The sequence below is a fragment of the Oryctolagus cuniculus genome, chromosome 2, assembly GCF_051225735.1.
Source record: "Oryctolagus cuniculus isolate XC-2025 breed Fujian yellow rabbit chromosome 2, ASM5122573v1, whole genome shotgun sequence".
Classification (NCBI taxonomy): domain Eukaryota; kingdom Metazoa; phylum Chordata; class Mammalia; order Lagomorpha; family Leporidae; genus Oryctolagus; species Oryctolagus cuniculus.
In genome coordinates, this window is record NC_142868.1 from 66,974,995 (window position 1) to 66,994,008 (window position 19,014).

At 45.6% G+C, this 19,014-nt stretch overlaps 1 protein-coding gene across 13 annotated transcripts in view; it reads right to left on the bottom strand.

The window, feature by feature from the left end:
* Positions 1 to 19,014, bottom strand: part of LOC149127787 (centromere protein U-like) — a 133,193-nt gene that overhangs the window by 9,649 nt on the left and 104,530 nt on the right. For 10 of the 13 annotated variants that reach the window (XR_016228950.1, XR_016228949.1, XM_089325568.1 and 7 more), the window contains exons 7-8: positions 9,275 to 9,344; positions 3,586 to 3,694 (exon numbers count right to left, since the gene is read on the bottom strand). Coding sequence is in view for 10 of the 13 variants with exons in the window: in XM_089325568.1 (XP_089181694.1) it covers positions 3,586 to 3,694; positions 9,275 to 9,344 (179 nt within the window). In the remaining 3 variants the exon portion in view is untranslated. Of the gene's footprint in view, positions 1 to 3,585; positions 3,695 to 8,728; positions 9,143 to 9,274; positions 9,345 to 19,014 lie in introns of those variants that run through there. The other 3 variants (XM_089325570.1, XM_089325571.1, XM_089325572.1) reach the window with 3 other exon arrangements.

Consider the following 19,014-nt stretch of genomic DNA (forward strand, 5'->3'; position numbering starts at 1 on the left):
GTCTGTGAAAAATGCAAGTGAAGTATTCTTTATCCAAACTGCCGGGGACCAGAAGCATTTTGTATTGCAATTGTTTTGGATTTTGGAGTATGTGCATATACATAATGAGACTTCTAGGGGCTGGGACTCAAGTCTAAACATGAAAATTCATTTATATTTCATATACACCTGAAACACATGGCTTAAAGATAATTTTATGCGACATTTTAAGTATGTGTTCTGACTGCAGTCTGTCACATGAGGTCAGGTGTGGAATGTTCCACTGTGGCTTCATGTTGGTGCTCAGTTTCAGATTTTCAAGCATTTTAGGTCCTGGATTTTCCAATCTGTCCCTTTCCTAAGTCACTTCCCAAGAACTTAATATGCTAAGGGTAGGCATTTATTATTTTCAAGACTGTTTTTATTTATTTGAGAGGTAGAGTTACAGGCAGTGAGAAGGAGAAAGAAACAGGTCTTCCTTCCCGTTGGTTCACTCCCCAATGGCCACAATGGCTGGAACTGCACTGATCTGAAGCCAGGAACCAGGAGCTTCTTCTGGGTCTCCCATGTGGGTGCAGGGACCCAAGGACTTGGGCCATCCTCCACTGCTTTCCCAGGCCACAGCAGAGAGCTGGACTGGAAGAGGGGCAACCAGGACTCGAACCAGTGCCCAAATGGGATGCCGGTGCCGCAGGCGGAAAATTAACCTACTGTGCCATGGCGCTGGCCCCAAGGGTAGGCATTTCTTTAGCCCAGTGATTGAGACACCCACATCCCATATCAGAGCTCCTAGGTTGGATAACTGGCCCTCATTCCCGATTCTAGCTTCCTGCTAATTCAGACCGTGGGAAGCAGTGCTGGTGGCTCAGGTAACTTGGCTCCTGCCATCAGGTGGGAGACCTGGATTGAGTTCCTTCCTCCTGGCTTCGGCCCGGCCCAGGCCCAGCCCCAGCCATTGTAGGCATTTGCGGAGTGAACCAGCAGATAGATGCTCCCTCTATCCCTCAAACAAATAAATAAAAATTTAAAATATACTAAAAGGTAAATTAACAAGGCCAGTTTCCCTAAAATATCCCAAGTCTATAGTAAGTCTTTAGGTGATTTATGAATGAGAAAAGGATAACAAAAGCCAGTGTTGGTGCGTTAAGAGAACCAGTTTTAACAGCAAACTGGCTCTGGATTATAGAGCAGAGAAGAAAAAACCAGGCTCTCCTCACAGTGACACTGCTGAGTTCTAGTGTGACAGACCCACCCCACGCCACATCAATGCGGGTGAACCCCAGAGGGGAACCGCCACAGAACCAGACGAGGCTGTGAACCCCAAGGGGAGGGATTCTGAAAGGGGAAAGGTGAGAGCCGAGGCTGTGGCTGGCTGTTGAGGGCCGGCTCCTGTGTCTTCCCCACCGTCCCCGCACACACGGCCTCCCAGACACCTGTCACTGGCAGTGATTCGACCCTGTCTCCTGGTCCTCAGGACTAAAGGCAGCCCTGGGCCTGTGAGGCCTGGGGAATAGTGGGGAGACTGACCTTGGGCAGCTGTTTCCTCACCTTTCCCAGGGAGTGACCTACCCTCCTGGCACTGCTCTCTGCGGGGCCTGGGGTGACGGCCAAGCGACTGGGCTTCCCGCTCCCCGGCCCTGCCGCCTCCATCCCTGGCACTCCTGTCTCCTGACAAGCACCCAGGCCAGAGAAGCAATGCCAGAGCAGCACAACTGCTCCCAGAGGAAAACCCCTAGGAGAGCTGATTCCATCAAATGGATTTTAGACAGTATTCCCAGGATGCTAACCAGGAACGACGCGAACTGAAGGCACAAAAAAGAACCAAGCAGAAATAGTAGATATAAAAACCAAAACAGTGCAACAAACAACAAATGGGATAAATGGCTGCATGCATGCATGCAGCTAAGAAATACATTAGCAGACCTTCCCACTTCTAAGTCAGGAAAAACAAAGGATAGTCAGAAGCTGTCAGGCCACCGAGGCCACCCCGATGAAACGGCACAGAGCGTTCACCTGGAGCCTCGTGGGCTGCTTGCTGCGGGGAAAGCCCCCGCACCTGCTGAGACAATATGCTGAGCCACGTGCCTTTCTGCACGCCCCCCAGACACCCTACCATGGTCCGTGTGGTGCCTGCACCTCTCCAACAAGCCACTTGGAAAGGGACTGCCTGTTGCCCAAACGATGAAGCCTGGCTTCAGGCCCCCACCCTCCGGCCTGGGAAGGATTCACAGTTCTAGATGCCACCAAGAACTTTCGCGATCCCTGCAAGGAGGTCAGAACTATCAACAACAACAGGACCTGAAAGATGTGGCTTCCCTCCTTCCGGACTTCCGGACGAGTGACGGGGGTCAGGACTGGTGGAGAAAGTAACCGCGGATGTGAGGGAAGCAGCAAGAGCACAGACTTGCCAGCGGAGCCTGAAGACGCGACCCAACGGCTGCGCTCTCATGGCCAAACCTGGCAGACAGGAGCTGCCGCTCGGGGTGAACAGAGTAGGGGCTTCTCTCAATGGAGCCCGCACCTGCTGAAGGGGCTGTGACGCGGCTGACGTGACAACAGCAGACTGAGACCGTGCATGGACATCGCTGGGAAAGCAGAGAGAATGTCAGGACCGATCAAAGTGCTGCCCACCAGCATCTCATGCCCCAGAGAGCGCTTTCAGGGAAAGAAGAGTCGACCAGTGCAGCAAACTCCGTTTTTGCCTTATTTGAAGAAATTGTCAAAGCCACTCAGCATCTACCACCCTGATCAGTCAGCAGCTGTCAACCTCGGGGCCAGATCCCTCCACCAGCAAAAACAGCATGACTCACGGAGAGAGCTCATTACCGGTTTTCAGCAATACAATATTTTTAATTAAGTTATACATATATATTTTAGACACAAAGCTATTATATGCCTAAAAGCCTACAGTATGGTATAAATGTAACTTCCAAATGTGCTGGGAAACCAAAAATTCATGACTCTATTGTGGCATTTGCTTTACTGCAGTGGTCTGGAAGCAAACCTGCGATCTGTCTTAGGTACGCCTGTGATACGAATGTCACGTCTGGCAAATGCTACCAAAAGAAAGCTAGTGATGCATATCAGATGAGCTAAAATAGATAGTAAGACAAAAAAGCATTTCTAGCAATGGAGGTCACCATTACTTGATGATAAATGTCTCATTTATAAGACAGAGCAATTTAAAGCATGATGTTCCTAATAAAATGGTCACTAAATATATACAGCACAAATACCAGGAAAAACTGAGTAATTACTGGTTCCATCCAGATGCAATAATTAAACTCCCCAGATCTAGTATTTAGAGATTCCGCACGGATTACGTGCTAGGCCATAAAGAACGCCTCAACATTTCAAGTCAGTATCACCAGACCATCAGGATCTTTGACGACGACAGTTAAGGTAGAGTTCATACAAAAATACAAATTAAAAAGCCACATATTTGGACATATAAAAACATACTGCTAGTGACTCACAGGATTAAGGGAAATCATAACAAAAATATCTAAGCTGTAAGAATAATGAGAAGACATACAAAAGCCCACTAAGCAACAGTCGTACCTGAAGGGGAATCAGTCGTGTATGCACTAGAACATCAAGACTTACTTATGCTCCCGGATTGCTTTCTCACATGCAGACAAAACAATATCCAACTCCATGAGGTCACTCTTCTTTTTTCCTTCTAGACACCAAATATGCACGCTGTCAGAAATACCTAGAATATCAAGACAAGTCAACTTGAACATGCTGATTGTTCGTATTTGGCTCTAGAGACAGAGTTCTGACAGCTTGAAACAAAAACAGTGCCTCCCATTGGGTAAAGGCAGCTCCGGCTGAAGAATCCTATGGGAGGCGCCATCCTCACTGCTTCCTGCCCACTGCTTCCCTCACAAACCCCGTCTGTATGCTCACTCTCTTCCTGCCATCTCTTTGGTTCTCCCATTTCTGCTGAAGCAACCAAAAGCTTTGCTGCCCTTTATCTTGTGTGTAGCTGTCCAACACCACTCCCGATAAAGTCCTTGTCGGCAAGGACAGTATTTTGTGAACTTTAATACCTCCGTTAACTGGCCACGTGCAGAATACATGATTACTCGGTGCACTGTTTTAAAATGCTACAGTAATATTCTGTATTAGGATTCTGAAGACCTACAGTTCTAGTTTGAGCTTTTATTTATTTATTTATTTAATGAATATAATTTCCAAAGTACAGCTTATGGATTACAATGGCTTCCCCCCCCATAACTTCCCTCCCACCTGCAACCCTCCCCTTTCCCGCTCATCTCCCCTTCCATTTACATCAAGATTCATTTTCAATTCTCTTTATATACAGAGTATCAGTTTAGCATATATTAAGTAAAGATTTCGACAGTTTGCACCCACATAGAAACACAAAGTGAAAAATACTGTTTGAGTACTGGGGCCCTGAGTTGTCACCTCCACACCTCCATGTAGGACAACTGTGTCCCTCTAATTTGCATGGAGTTTCCTCTGCTGTTTTCTCCCTAACTCTTCCCTGAGATTGTCGTCTCTCACCTTTTTTTATTTTAAACTATCTTTCCCTAGACTAGACCAGGAAGCTCCCTCCCAATTCTGCCATCTTGAAACCTCCAAAAGGTACTATATATTCTTTTAAACAAAACACAGTATCTCAAGATCTTATTACTCCAAATAAAATCTTTCTTAAGCTCTAAGGAACAGATTAACAAAAATTATGAAGAACCATTATATCCAATCTGTCTTTACTTATTTAACATTTTTATCTTGGCACCAGAATTATGAATTATATTCTATACACAAGAACACTTGCCTGTGAAATATGGAGGTGCACAACCTTGAGATCACTGAGCAGCTAGAGAAAGAGAACATTAACATGGGAAGCAGCCAGTGGGCCCCCACCTGCACGCATCTCCCTGCCAACCTGCAGGTTACCACCATTCAGAAGTCTGTTTATCACTGTATCAGTCCTCACGATTTTATGCTACATGCACATACATATTCCTAAACAAGAGTTCAGTTTACATTTTTGACTTTTTTATATTTATGCCAGCAAAAGTTTTAATTTTCTATTTCATTGAAAAAGTATATCACAATTTACCTATCAATTCTACCATGTCTGACTGCTTTCAGGATTTTTTTTTTTTTTTAAACAGGCAGAGTGGACGGTGAGAAAGAGAGACAGAGAGAAAGCTCTTCCTTTGCCGTTGGTTTGCGCTGCAGCCGGAAACCGTGCCTATCTGAAGGCAGGAGCCAGGTGCTTCTCCTGGTCTCCCATGGGGTGCAGGGCCCAAGCACTTGGGCCATCCTCCACTGCCTTCCCGGGCCACAGCAGAGAGCTGGCCTGGAAGAGGGGCAACCGGGACAGAATCCGGTGCCCCGACCGGGACTAGAACCTGGTGTGCCAGTGCCGCTAGGTGAAGGATTAGCCTACTGAGCCATGGCGCCAGCACTGCTATCAGGATTTTAACAGCACAAAAAATAATGCTACGAACACTCATAAATACGTTTCACAAGGAATTTCTTTAGGAAATATATCACAGGCACCAGCCAGGTTTCTGACTTTGTGTATTTTCAACATTACCGAAGTTGCCAAAATGGTTTTCAAAATTGTTACCATAGCTTTCTACCTGCAGTGGGTAAGGATTCTCACCGCCCATAACCTCATTCCCTGAAGAATTAACTATCTGCCAATGCAGCCGTGTGGCAGAGGACTTTGTCTTTTAATTACACTTGTTGCTGAAATGACTAAAGTTGTGGCAGAGCCTTCCCAAGGTCAGAAAAAGGAAAAGGGAGGCATCTGTCCTGGGAATGAAGTGTGGCTGCTACCTGCCTGCCTGTGAATGCTTCCGCTGCAGTCCCGACCTGCTTCTATGGACCACTTCAGGTCCTGCTTGCTAGTACACAGCAATACTGTTGACCCTTGCAGACAGCTACAGCTCAGTATGTGCGTGGGAGGAAAAATGTATACACGCCCAGTACTGCATCAATTCCTGTGGCTGCCATGTAACATCACAATATCCAATCCAATGTAGGCATGGAACCAAGTAAGGGAGACAAAGAGGCTAAAGCCGTATCTAAGGAAACAGCCCTCTTTGTTCTGGGCTTAGGCTTTTAGATAAGAAATTCCACCTGGGCCTTATGCTGGCATAAATAATAAAAAGACTACTTCCTACTAAAAGCCTTGGTGTCTTGTCTCTGTGCACGAATCCTGCTACTGTAGGTGCAGAAGGGTCTCATCGTAACTGAAGCTGACATTTCTGTCACTCATAATGGACTGTCTTTGAACCTTTCTTTCACTGTTTCTTCTCCGGTAAAAATCCATAATGCCACCTGCCCATTCCTTCTACCGGGCTGGCAGTGTGTGCATCCCCCCATGTGCTACTGCTGTTTGAGTCTCACCCTGTGCCTTTCTTCATGGTCTCTGGATGAGCACAAGCCCTTGATTTTATCAGTTAAACTTATTCATTTCCTTTACAGTTAACCTTTTTGTGTCTTCTGTAAGAATTCAGAGTCATACACTCCTGTACTTTCTCTAAAAGTTGTCAGATCATACCTCCCACAAATGAAGTCTTCTCTCCACTTGAAACGACTGTCATGTGGGTGGGAGACAGAGGGCATCAGCTGGGCTTCCCGCGCGGGGACATGGCCACAGCCCTTCCCCATCTCGTCCTGCATTCAGCAGGTTTGCAGAGACGCACGGGGCACCTTCCCTTCTCTCCTTCCACGTCACTGTCGCAGGCTTAGAGTGGAGGGTTCCTTAAGTGGCTGTTAGGCTCACCCGGAAAATCGCCTGGAACTAGGCCTTAACTGCTTCTTGCTTGTCTCCACAGGAATGTTTTTCTCTAGTGACTGTATTTCCCTGGTGGTTGTAGGATTATCCTGGTTGTGATCTTGAAGAGCTAGTTTTGTCAGCCTTCTTTTCTACAGGTTTATATGCTACAGTCAGGGATAGAGTGGAGACGTATCTCCTTTGCATCTATTTTAAATTTATTTCCCGTGAAGTTGCTCATTCTATTCTTAGTCAATTCTACACTGCAGGCCGGCGCCTCAGCTCACTAGGCTAATCCTCCGCCTGCGGCACTGGTACTCTGGGTTCTAGTTCTGGTCAGGGCGCCAGATTCTGTTCCATTTGCTCCTCTTCCAGGCCAGCTCTCTGCTGTGGCCCGGGAGTGCAGTGGAGGATGGCCCAAGTGCTTGGGCCCTGCACCTGCATGGGAGACCAGGAGGAAGCACTGGCTCCTGGCTTCAGATTGGCGCAGTGCGCCGGTCATAGGGGCCATTTCGGGGTGACCAATGGAAGGAAGACCTTTCTCTAACTCTGCCTGTCCAAAAAAAAAAAAAAAATCTACACCTTAGCTTCTAGTGGGTGTGTAAAATCACACAATCACTTTGGGCATATGGTTTTTAACATTTGGTCATTTCTTGTAAAATTAAACATATACTACCCTAGGACTCAGCAGCTCTACTCTTTATATTTTCCCAAGAGAAACCAAAACACGTGTTAACAAGGAAATGTGTGAGAGAAGGTTCACGGCAGCTTTATTCATGAGGGCCAAAACCTGGAATCCAGTCAGCATCCATCCGTGAGCACCGGCGGGGCTGTGGTGCAGCGGTGCAGCAGAATGCCACACACGACAGACATCACACACAACACCAAGGCGGACCCACAGCAGAGCACATGCTGTGGGAGTCCATCCATGCGAAATCCCACACCAAGCAAGGCTAATCTATGGTAGAAAACAAGAGCGCCAAAGTCCCTGTCTCTGGGAATGTGAAGAGGGGACAGGCATCAAAGGGAACAGGGAAATTTCGGGAGGAATGGGAAGCATCTTTATGTTAATAGTGGTTTGAGTTACACAAGTGTTTGCATTTCCCAAAATTCAGCTATTATATACCCAAGATCTAGGCATTTCACTGTATGCACATTTTACATTAACAGAAAAGAACTAGGGGGGCAGTGTTGTGGTACAGCAGGTTAAGTCTGCTGCATATAAGCACCAGTTAGAGTCCCTGATGGTCCAACTTCCTACCCAGCTCCCTGCTAATGTGATAGGAAAGCCATGGAGGGTGGCCAAGTGCTTGGGCCCCTGCCACCCATGTGGGACACCAGGATGAATCTCCTAGCTCCTGGCTTCAGCCTGTCCCAGCACTGACCATTGTAGCCATTTGGACACTGAACTAACAGAGGATGTCTTTTTCTCTCTCAATCTGTAACTCTGCCTCTCAAAATCTTTTAAGATTTACTTATTTGAGAGGCAGAGTTACAGAGAGGGAGAAACAGAGAGAGAGAGAGAGAGAGAGAGAGAGAGACAGAGAGAGACAGAGACACACACACACACACAGAGAGATCCAGAGAGAGAGAATCTTTTATCAGCTGGTTCACTCCCTGAATGGCTGCAATGGCTGAAGCTTGGCTGATCCAAAGCCAGGAGATTCATCCTGGTGTCTACATGGGTGGCAGGGGCCCAAGCGCTTGGCCCATCTTCTACTGCTTCCCCAGGCCATAGCAGAGAGCTGGACCGGAAGAGCAGCAGCCAGGACACGAACCAGTGCCCATATGGGATGCCGGTGCCATAGGTGGAGGCTTAATTTACTACACCAAAGTGCTGGCCCCAAATAAATCTTTAAAAAAAAAAAAAAGAAAAAGAAAAAATGGTAAACAAGCATAGAACTCTGGCTAATGATGTATACATTGAAATAATTCAAAAGAAATGTACTAATGTCAAATTTATTTTGAAATGCATTAAAGAATTAAATGGATTAATGGACAAAGTAACAACTCAAGTGTTAACTGTGAGATCCAGATAGTAGGTGAATATACACAGTAAAATTCAGTTTGTTGTATGTTGAAAATTTTCACAACAAAACATTAAAAATAGTTACCTCAAAGTCACACATGCCTCATTTTTCAAAGTAGCAGTAACAATTTACTGTTTTCACCAATCAGCACTTTTTTCCATTACATCTTTGACTAAGTGACAAAGTATCATGCATATTCTGGGGCAGACATTTGGCAGTTGGTTTATTTGCTGAGAGACCCACACCCCATACTCAAGGGCCTGCGTTCCAGTCCCAAGTCGTAGTTCCGCCTTCCCACTGATGTGCACCCTGGGAGGCAGCAGGTCATGGCTCCGCTAGCTGGGTCCCTGGCACACACGTGGGAGACCTGGAACGAGTTCCTGACTTCAGTCTTGCCCAGCCCTAGCTGTTGTAAGCATTTGGGGCAAGGGAATCAGCAGAAGGGAGGTGGCTCTGCATAAGTAAATAAACTACAAAGAAATAAAACACCATCCTGTACCTGAATCTCCAGCTTCATTGCTTGTTTTTTTCCTTTTGCCACGAGACATAGTCTCCTTTTTCTGAGTTTCCTATAAAAATTATAAAGCACATGTTTTTATTGAAGAGGTATTCATTCTTAAAACATAAGCCTTAAGATGACTTAGCAAACACAATCAGTATTTTAACTATAATTCCTTAGTTCTAAATTACTTATATCAATTATCTAAATTCGTTTAAGAAAACATTACCAAAAAATTAAATTTTCACAAGACTTTGAGTGGACTTTTAACAATCATTGCGAGGGAGAAAGTGGAGCTTCCACTGTGTAAGATTACAACGTGCAGAATCAGGTCACATTTCTGTTTCCAGCTATAAGGAAGTAACGTTCTTAAAGCTCTTACAGGGGAAAAACCTCCGTTCCACCCCTCTAGGTTCTCTGGTTGAACTACAAGTTAAGTTGACATGTAAGACAGAAGAACAAGAGAGAAACCTCACTGAACTGTTGCCATAACACAGTGGGCATTCCCACACAGGATTCCCACAAGAAACGAAGGGCCAGCTAACTGAAGCTGGTGCAGCGTCCTGAGCGCAGAAGGGGGTAGGGGCTGCTGTGGGTGGTCGCCAAGTAAGTTGTGGTAAGGGGAGGGGAGGAACTGTATGGTCAGTCCTGTAGATGAAAACCCCTCAGGTGGGGCCGGCACCTGCAGTTCCAGCATCCCATATGGGCGCTAGTTCGAGTCCTGGCTGCCCCCTTCTGATCCAGCTCTCTGCTATGGCCTGAGATAGCAGCAGCAGATGGCCCAAGTCTTTGGGCCCCTGCACCCGCGTGGGAGACCCAGAGGAGGCTCCTGGCTCCTGGCTTTGGATCGGCCCAGCTCCAGCCACTGTGGGCATCTGGGGAGTGAACCAGCAGATGGAAGACTCTCTCTCCCTCTCTACCTCTCTGTAACTCTTTCAAATAAATAAAATAAATGTTTAAAAAACAACAACAAAAAAATCCTCAGGTAATAAAGGCACTTGAGTGCACCGGGGCACACTGGAGAGGTGACTGGCTTGGTTTGAAGATGGATCCTGTGAGCCAGCTGCCTGACTAGGACCTGTGGGCTGATGCTGGGAGTGGAGAGCAAGCCCCTAGCTTACAACTACACAGGGAACAGGTGCCTCAGTGCTGCAAGTGCAAGCACTGAATTCTACCAACAACTGAGTACCCTCGCTCTGAGTCTCTGATGAGATTTCAGCCTTCTGAGATCCTGAGCAGAGAATCCAGCTAAGGCGAGCTCGGACTCCTGACCTACAGAAATTGAGAGACCATAAATGTATGTTTGAAGCCACTAACGTTCACGGTAATCTGGTAGGCAGCTGTTGAAAACAAATAGAGAGGTTGAGTTCCACTGAGGTAGAGAAGCTGGGAAAACACCTTAGGCTTTCCACAAATTGAACCTCACAAAAGTTAAAAAAAAAAAAAAGCTGATAAAATTCATGATGATCAGCCAATAATCAAGCTACCTGCCAGAATAAAAGTCAACACTATTCACAAGCCGATACAGAAATTGGAATCTCACAACCTACCATGTCCATTACACAACTGAAAACTACTAGACTGAAAATGTCACACGGTGGAGACCAGAGTTGTGACAAGTGGGGTAAGCCACTGCCTGAACTCCAGCATCCCACATCAGAGTGCTGGTTCCAGTCCCAGCTGCTCCACTTCTGATCCATCCGTGCTATTGTGCCTGGGAAAGCAGTGGAAGTTGGCTCAAGTACTTGGCGTTCCTGATCCTTGTGGGAGACCAGGGTGGAGTTCTTGGCTGTGACCAGGCCCAGCCCCAGTCACTGTGGCCATCTGAGGAGTGAACCAGCAGATGGAAGAATCCTGTCACTCTGCCTTTCATGGGAATAAATCTTAAAAAAAAAAAAAAATCACACAGCAAAACATGACTCATAAAGACAGAAAAAGTATGTATTAGAAACCAGCCTGGGGGCTGGCACTGTGGCACAGTGGGTTGACACCCTGGCCTGAAGCACCAGCATCCCATATGTATGCTGCTTCTAGTCCCGGCTGCTCCTCTTCTGATCTACTCTGCTGTGGCCTGGTAAGTCAGTAGAAGATGGCCCAAGTGCTTGGGCCCTGCACCCGCGTGGGAGACCTGGAAGAGGCTCCTGGCTTTGGATCAGTGCAGCTCCGGCCGTTGCGGCCGACTGGAGAGTGAACCATCAGATGGAGGACCTCTCTCTCTCTCTCTCTCTCTCTCTCTCTGTGTGTGTAACTCTGACTTTCAAATAAATAAATAAATCTTTAAAAGAAACCAGCCTGAAGAAGGCCACGGTGGATTTAGTAAACAAACACTTTAAAGGAGTTATCATGTTACTTCACAAGTAAAAAAAAAAAAAATAGTCTTAACTAAATAGGAATCGCATAGAAATATAAACTATATAAAAAAAGCAAATTCCAGAACCAAACATCTTACATCTAAAGAGAAAAAGAATCTTATTGGATGGTACATTTTCTTCTAGTGGTTGCTGTAACATATTACTACAAACTTAGCGGCTTAAAAACTGAAATGTATCCTCTGACAGTTTTGAAGGCCAAGTGTGAATCCCTTCAGTGCCCCAAAGTCAGGGTCTGGGCAGGACAGCACGCCCTCTGGAGACGTATGGGAATACTCACTCCTCACCTCTTCCAGCTTCACCCATGGCCACTCCAATCCCTGCCCCCTTCACATCCACTGTTCTGTCTGATCTCCTCTGCCTCTCTTATAAGGATACCTCTGATGACATTTATGGCCACTCACAACAGAGGAGAACCTGGAGTTAAGATGTGGATAGATCCAGAAGTGCCAATATCTGTTTGATAGGTATTCCAGAAAAAGAAAATAAAGAGAACAGTGCAGAGGACCTAATAAGAGAAATAGTTGAAGAAAACTTTCCAGAGCTGAAGAAAGATTCAAGTCTTGAGATGGTCAGTGCACACCGAATACCCAGTAAGATTGATGAAAACAGAATCACTCCTGACACATCTTGGTGAAAATTTGCAATTCCAGTGATAAAGAGAAAATCATAAAGGTTTCCAGAGAAAGGAAAGAAATAACCTACAGAGGAACTAGAATCAGGTTGACTGCAGACTTATCATTGGGCACCCTGGATGCTAGGAGTAAGTGGGCCAATATCATCAAAGTTCTGCAGGAAAAAGGCATTAAGCCGAGAATCTTGTATCCAGCCAAATTAGCATCTGATTTTGAGGGTAAAACAAAGGTGTTTTTCGATATTGAAGAATTCAGGACATTTGTTTCTTGTGTATCCCCTTTGAAAGAATTACTGGAGAATGTGCTTAGTAATCTAGAATGACTCCCAAGACACACATGCCGTGTGCTTTCCTCCTGCCCACACACACCACATCATGTAAAGCACCAGTCTGTACTCAGAAGGATGGACAGCCAGTGGCCTACTGGACCTGGGCGGGAAAGAAAGGTCAGGCGTTGTCTTTGTGTTGCTGTAGCCAAAGGATCCATTGAGTGGGTTTCATGACAGCCATCTGCCTGTACAGGGGGAGACTGCTGCTGGTGGGAGGGGAATCATCAATGGATGGGAGGGGGAGGGCAGGCTTGGGAAATGGTGACAGGAGACTCCTGTCACAGAGGGGTTTGAATAGATTTTTAATTTTCATAATGTGAATCTTCAACCTTTACATTAAAACTTAAAATATGCTTCATTTGCTGATTTTTGTAAGAGCGCCTTTTATCTTACTGTCTACAGTCTAATCACATTTACATTTTATTGTATAAGCCCATCCATGGCGAGATCAAATCTTTGCCAAGTGCTTTCTCTTTTTATGACCTACACTTAAAAAATGTTTTAAAATTTGAGGGGCTGGCACTGTGGTATAGTATGTTAAGCCTCTGCCTGTGGTGCTGGCATCCCACATGGGTGTCTGTTCAAGCCCTGGCTGCTCCACTTCTGATCCAGCTCCCTGCTAATGGCCTGGGAAAGCAGCAGAAGATGGTCTAAGTGCTTGGGCCCCTGCCACCCACATGGGAGATCCAGATAAAGCTGGCTCCTTGCCTAGCCGTAAGTGCCGAACGACTGGATAGAAGATCTGACTCTCCTCCTCTCTTTGTAACTCTTTCCAATAAATAAATAAATTTTAAGGAAAACAGAAAAAAAAAAGATGTGGATATATATTTTGGGGGAAGGAGCACAATTCTGCCCATGACATATGGGCTTATTTGCAGATTATAAAGGGCAAAATAATGGCCAGTAAACTTGAAAATACCAAAAAGTTTATCTAATTTGCAGATCAGAGAGAAAAGAGATTCCAAAAAATATGATCAGAGTCTCAGAGACCTGAATACAAATACTCAATGACCTAAAATACATTGAAGTTCAAAAAGAAGACAGCGAGAATGGGGTAGAAAAACTACATTTGAAGAAATAATGGCTGATAATTTCCTGACTTACAGATCTGAGCATCTCAGCAAACCTCAAGCAAGATAAATAATATGATGATCTATCCAGGTATACCATGATTGAAATGTTCAAAACCGCCGGCGCCACGGCTCACTAGGCTAATCCTCTGCCTCCGGCGCCGGCACTCCGGGTTCTAGTCCCGGTTGGGGCACCAGTTCTGTCCTGGTTGCTCCTTTTCCAGTCTAGCTCTCTGCTGTGGCCCAGGAAGGCAGTGGAGGATGGCCCAAGTGCTTGGGCCCTGCACCTGCATGGGAGACCAGGAGGAAGCACCTGGCTCCTGGCTTCGGATTGGCACAGCGCGCCGGCCGTAGTGACCATTTTGGGGGTGAACCAACAGCAAAGGAAGACCTTTCTGTCTCTTTCTCTCTCACTGTCTAACTCTGCCTGTCAAAAAAATTAAAAATTAAAAAAAAAAAAAAAGAAATGTTGACAGCAGCCAGAGGATTCAGACATTGTAAATACACATGAGAACCACCAACAAACTCCTTGACTTCTCATCAAATTCAGCTGAGAACCAGCCGGAATCAGGAGACAACAGAATGACATCTTCAAAAAGCTGGAGGAAAACTGTCAACTCCTAATTCTACATCAAGTGACATATTCTTTAAAAATAGAGGTGAAATAAAGATACTTTCAGATAAAATCTAACAGGCTGTCACCACCAGACCAGAAATAAGAGGAATGCTAGGAATGCTCCATAGGCTGAAGGGAAAAGATGAAACTCAGATCTGTAGGAAGGTGATAAGAGAACTGGAAAGGAGAAGTGAGAGGGCAAAAGTAAAAAGATGACACATTTTTTCTTCTTATCATTTCCTTAAAAACACTGCCTCAATCAAGAATGACAGTATTTGGGCTGGCGCTGTGGCATAGGGGACTAAGCCCCCGCCTGTGTCACTGCATCCCACATGGGCACCAGTTCAAGTCCTGGCGGCTCCTCTTCTGATCTGGGAAAGCCGTGGAAGATGGCCCAAGTGCTTGGGCGCCTACACCCACATGGGAGACCCAGAGCTCCTAGCTCCTCATCAGCTCAACTCTGGCTGTTGTGGCCATTTGGAGAGTGAACAAGTAGATGGAAGATTTTTCTGTCTCTGTAAATCTGAAACTCTGCTTCTCACTCAAATAAATAAATCTTTAAAAAAATGAATATTGTGAGGTCAGATTTACCATCTATAAGTAAAATATGACAAAAATAGTACAGAGGATGGGGGATGAATAAATGAAATTATACTGTTATGTAATTACATTATATAGTGGGAAGAAATTGTCAGCTATGAAGTAGGATATACAAGGATGACAAAGTAACACACTGATTCCAAATAGATTGCTAATTTAAGGATGTGTGTGTATGGGTACACACACACACACACACGTAATATTTTTTTAAGAACCTGCAAGAGAACCCCCATCTGCTGGTTCGCTTTCCAAAGGCCTGCAACAGCTGGGGCCTTTGGAAAGGACGGATCACTGGAGCCATCACCTGCTGCCTTCCAGGTACTGCACTGGCAGTAAGCTGGAGTCAGGAGATGGCAATCAAGCCCAGGTACTCCCAGGTGGCACATGGGCATCATAACTGCTAACCCAAGTGCCTACTTCCGAGGATGCATTTTTTTTTTTTTAAGATTTACTTATTGGGGCTGGTGCCGTGGCTCACTTGGTTAATCCTCCGCCTGCGGCACTGGCATCCCATATGGGCGCCAGGTTCTAGTCCCAGTTACTCCTCTTCCAGTCCAGCTCTCTGCTGTGGCCCGGGAAGGCAGTGGAGGATGGCCCAAGTGCTTGGGCCCCTGCACCCACATGGGAGACCAGGAGGAAGCACCTGGCTCCCGGCTTTGGATCGGCATCGCTCCGGCCACAGGGGCCATTTGGGGAGTGAACCAACGGAAGGAAGACCTTTCTGTCTCTCTCTCACTGTCTAACTCTGTCAAATAAAGAAATTTTAAAAAAGATTTATGTATTTATTTATTTGAAAGGCAGAGTTACAGAAGTGCAGAGGGAGGGAGGGAAGGAAGGAATAGGGGAGAGGCAGGGAGAGAGGGAGAGGCAGGGAGAGAGGGAGAGAGGGAGAGAGGGAGAGAGGGAGAGAGGGAGAGAGGGAGAGAGGGAGAGAGGGAGAGAGGGAGAGAGGGAGAGAGGGAGAGGGAGAGAGGGAGAGGGAGAGGGAGAGGGAGAGGGAGAGAGGGAGAGAGGGAGAGAGGGAGAGAGGGAGAGAGGGAGAGAGAGAGAAAGAAGAGAGAGTCTTCCATCTGCTGGTTCACTTCTTAGATGGCCGCAATGAACAGAACTGCACCGATCTGGAGCCAGGAGCTTCTTCCAGATCTCCCATGTGGATGCAGCGGCCCAAGGACTTAAGCCTCCTTTACTGCTTTTCCAGGCCATAGCAGAGAGCCAGATGGGAAGTGGAGCAGCCCAGATTCAAACTGGCAGCTATATGGGATGCTGGCATGCAGGTGGCAGCTTTACCTGCTACACCACAGCGCCGGTCCTAAGGATGCACATTTTTAATCTAGAAGTGACTGCTAACAAAAAAAAAAAAAAAAAAAAAAAGCATGGCTCATAAGCTAATAGAGAAAATAAAGCAGAATATTGAAGAATATTCAATTAATCAAAAATTAGCAATAGAAGGACAGAAAAACAAGAAATGGAAAATACTAAGATTGAGTTGAATATCTAAAATTATATAAAAATGGATTTTTAGAGAATTGGTGGGACAGGAGATACAAATGGAAAATAAACAGCAAAATAGTTGACTTAAACCAAACCATTTCAATAATTACATTACAAGCAAATGAACAAACAATCCAATCCAAAGGCAGAGGCCATCAAACCAGGATAAGGACTTGCTGCCTGAAGTCCTTTTTAAATTTAAAGACAAAAACAAATTGAAAATTAATGAATTAAAAAGTTTACCATGCAAAGTAAGCTTAAGAAGGCTCTTGTAGCTATATTAAGATCTCACAACATAGATTTTCAAGATTTCATAATAATACTAGAAGCCGTTCATCAGAAAGACACATACTTAAATAAACACACAATTAGAAACAGCTTTATATGGAGTGGAATGGTGGTTCCCAGAGGCTGGGGAGAGGCGGGAGTAGGGAAGTACTCATTCAAGGGTACAAAGCAGGGCCCGTATAATGCATCCCACAAGGGTACCAGTTCGAGTCCTGGCTGCTCCACTTCTGATCCAGCTCCCTGCTGATGTGCCTGGGAAAGCAGCAGAAGATATCCTTACTACTTGGACCCCTGCACCCATGTGGGTGACCTGGATGAAGCTCCTGGCTCCAGGCTTTGGCCTGATCCAACCCTAGCTGTTGTGGCCATTTGAGGAGTGAATCAGTAGATGGAAGATCCCCCTGTCTCCCTATTTCTCCCTTTCTCTAACTCTGCCTTTCAAATAAATAAATAAATAAATAAATATTTTTTAAAAAAAGGTACAAAGCTTCAGAAAGACAAGAGAAATAAGTGTTTGAGATCTATCACACAGCCTAATGACTGCAGCAAATAACAATGTATATCTCAAAAATAGCTATGAGAAATTTCAAATGTTTCAGTACAAGAAAGGGTAAGTGTACAGGTGGATGGATATATTACCTTGAGCTAATCATTCACAATATATATATATCAAAACATCACATGTATCCCATAAATAATTTAAAATAATATATAATGATAAAAAGCTTTAGGGGAAAACAAAGCTTCAAGTTCATAACACAAAACTTCAAAGAACTAAAGAAAATTCATCACGTTATGGTGTTAAAAAAAATCTATGTATCTGTCAGATCAAGTAGACTATGACGCCCCTCATCAAAAAACAAAATGAAAAAACCCTCCAAACAACCAAAGCAGGAAGGACCCACAGCATCTTAACTTCACCATCAGCCAACTCGACGTCAGCTGACTTTCAGAACACCATGCCTGACAACTGCAAATTCAAGTCACAGGGATGTTCACCGAGACAGACCTAGTAAGTAAGAGGCAGAACATGCATAGCGCAGGGGCCTATGTCGTGACACAGCAGGCAAAGCTGCCACCTACAATGCTGGCATCCCACATGGGTGCCAGTTCCTGTCCCAGCTGTTCTACTTCCGATCCAACTCCCTGTTGATGGCCTGGGAAAAGCAGTGGAAGATGGCCCAAGTTCTTGGGCCCCTGCCACCCACATGGGAGACCTGGATGAAACTGCTAACCCCAGTTTCAGCCTGGCCTAGCCATGGCAGTTGCAGCCAATCTGGGGAGTGAACCAGTGGATGGAAGGATGGAAGACCTCTCTCTCTCTCTCTTTCTGGGGAGTGACCCAGTGGATGGAAGATCACCCCCGCCCCCATTCTGCTTGTCTCTCTGTAACTCTCTGAAATAAATGAAAAAGAAATAAGAAAATATATTGATATTTCCTCGTACATGCAGAAGGAAATTCTGGAAGAATATGTAAGAAACTAATTACCTATGTGTACATTTAGTGAGTGGGAAGGTGGAGAGTGGAAAATGGGGTAGCAGGAACATTTTACTATTCTGTAACATTTTTCCAAACATGACATGAATTATTTATTCAAAATGTTAAACCAAGTGAGTACAGTGACATATTAACAACTTGACCAAAATATGTCAAGGATCTTAGAACAAATTCTGAGGAATTTTATCAGAATTTTTTTTAAGGAAATGATCAGGGGTGCACACCAAGATTTAGCTACAAAAGGCTTCATGAAGGCACTTAAAAACTGTCTAAGTACAGTTATTCATTAATAAGAGTAATTAAACTGCGGCATATCCGTGGACAGAATGTTTTGCATGTTTTAAAAAATATTTCTTTATTTGAAAGAGTTACAGACAGAGGTAGGGAGAGAGAGAGGTCTTCCACCCACCAGTTCACTCCCCAGATGGCTGCAAGGGCCAGAGCTGAGCCAGGAGCTTCCTCCCATATCAGTGCAGGGGCCAACAGCTGGGCCATCTTCTGCTGCTTTCCCAGGCACAACAGCAGGGAGCTGGCTCGGAAGTGGCGCAGCCGGGACCTGAGCTGGCGTCCGTATGGGATGCCCGGGCTGCAGACTGGGGCTTTGACCTGCTGTGCCACATTGGCGGCCCCTGTTTGTGTCTGTTAGAAAGGCACTGTGGGGTACTTCATGACCAGTGCGGGAGCCCACCGAGGGTGAGAAATGCCCAGCCGTAGGGCTGAGGATCCCCGAGGCTAGTTTGGGGCTGCAGAAGCGGAGGGGAGTTTGATGTTCTCTTCTAGATTTCCTAAAACATGTTTATCAACAGAAGAATGTAACATTCATCGTTTGAAAGAACAGAAGGAAG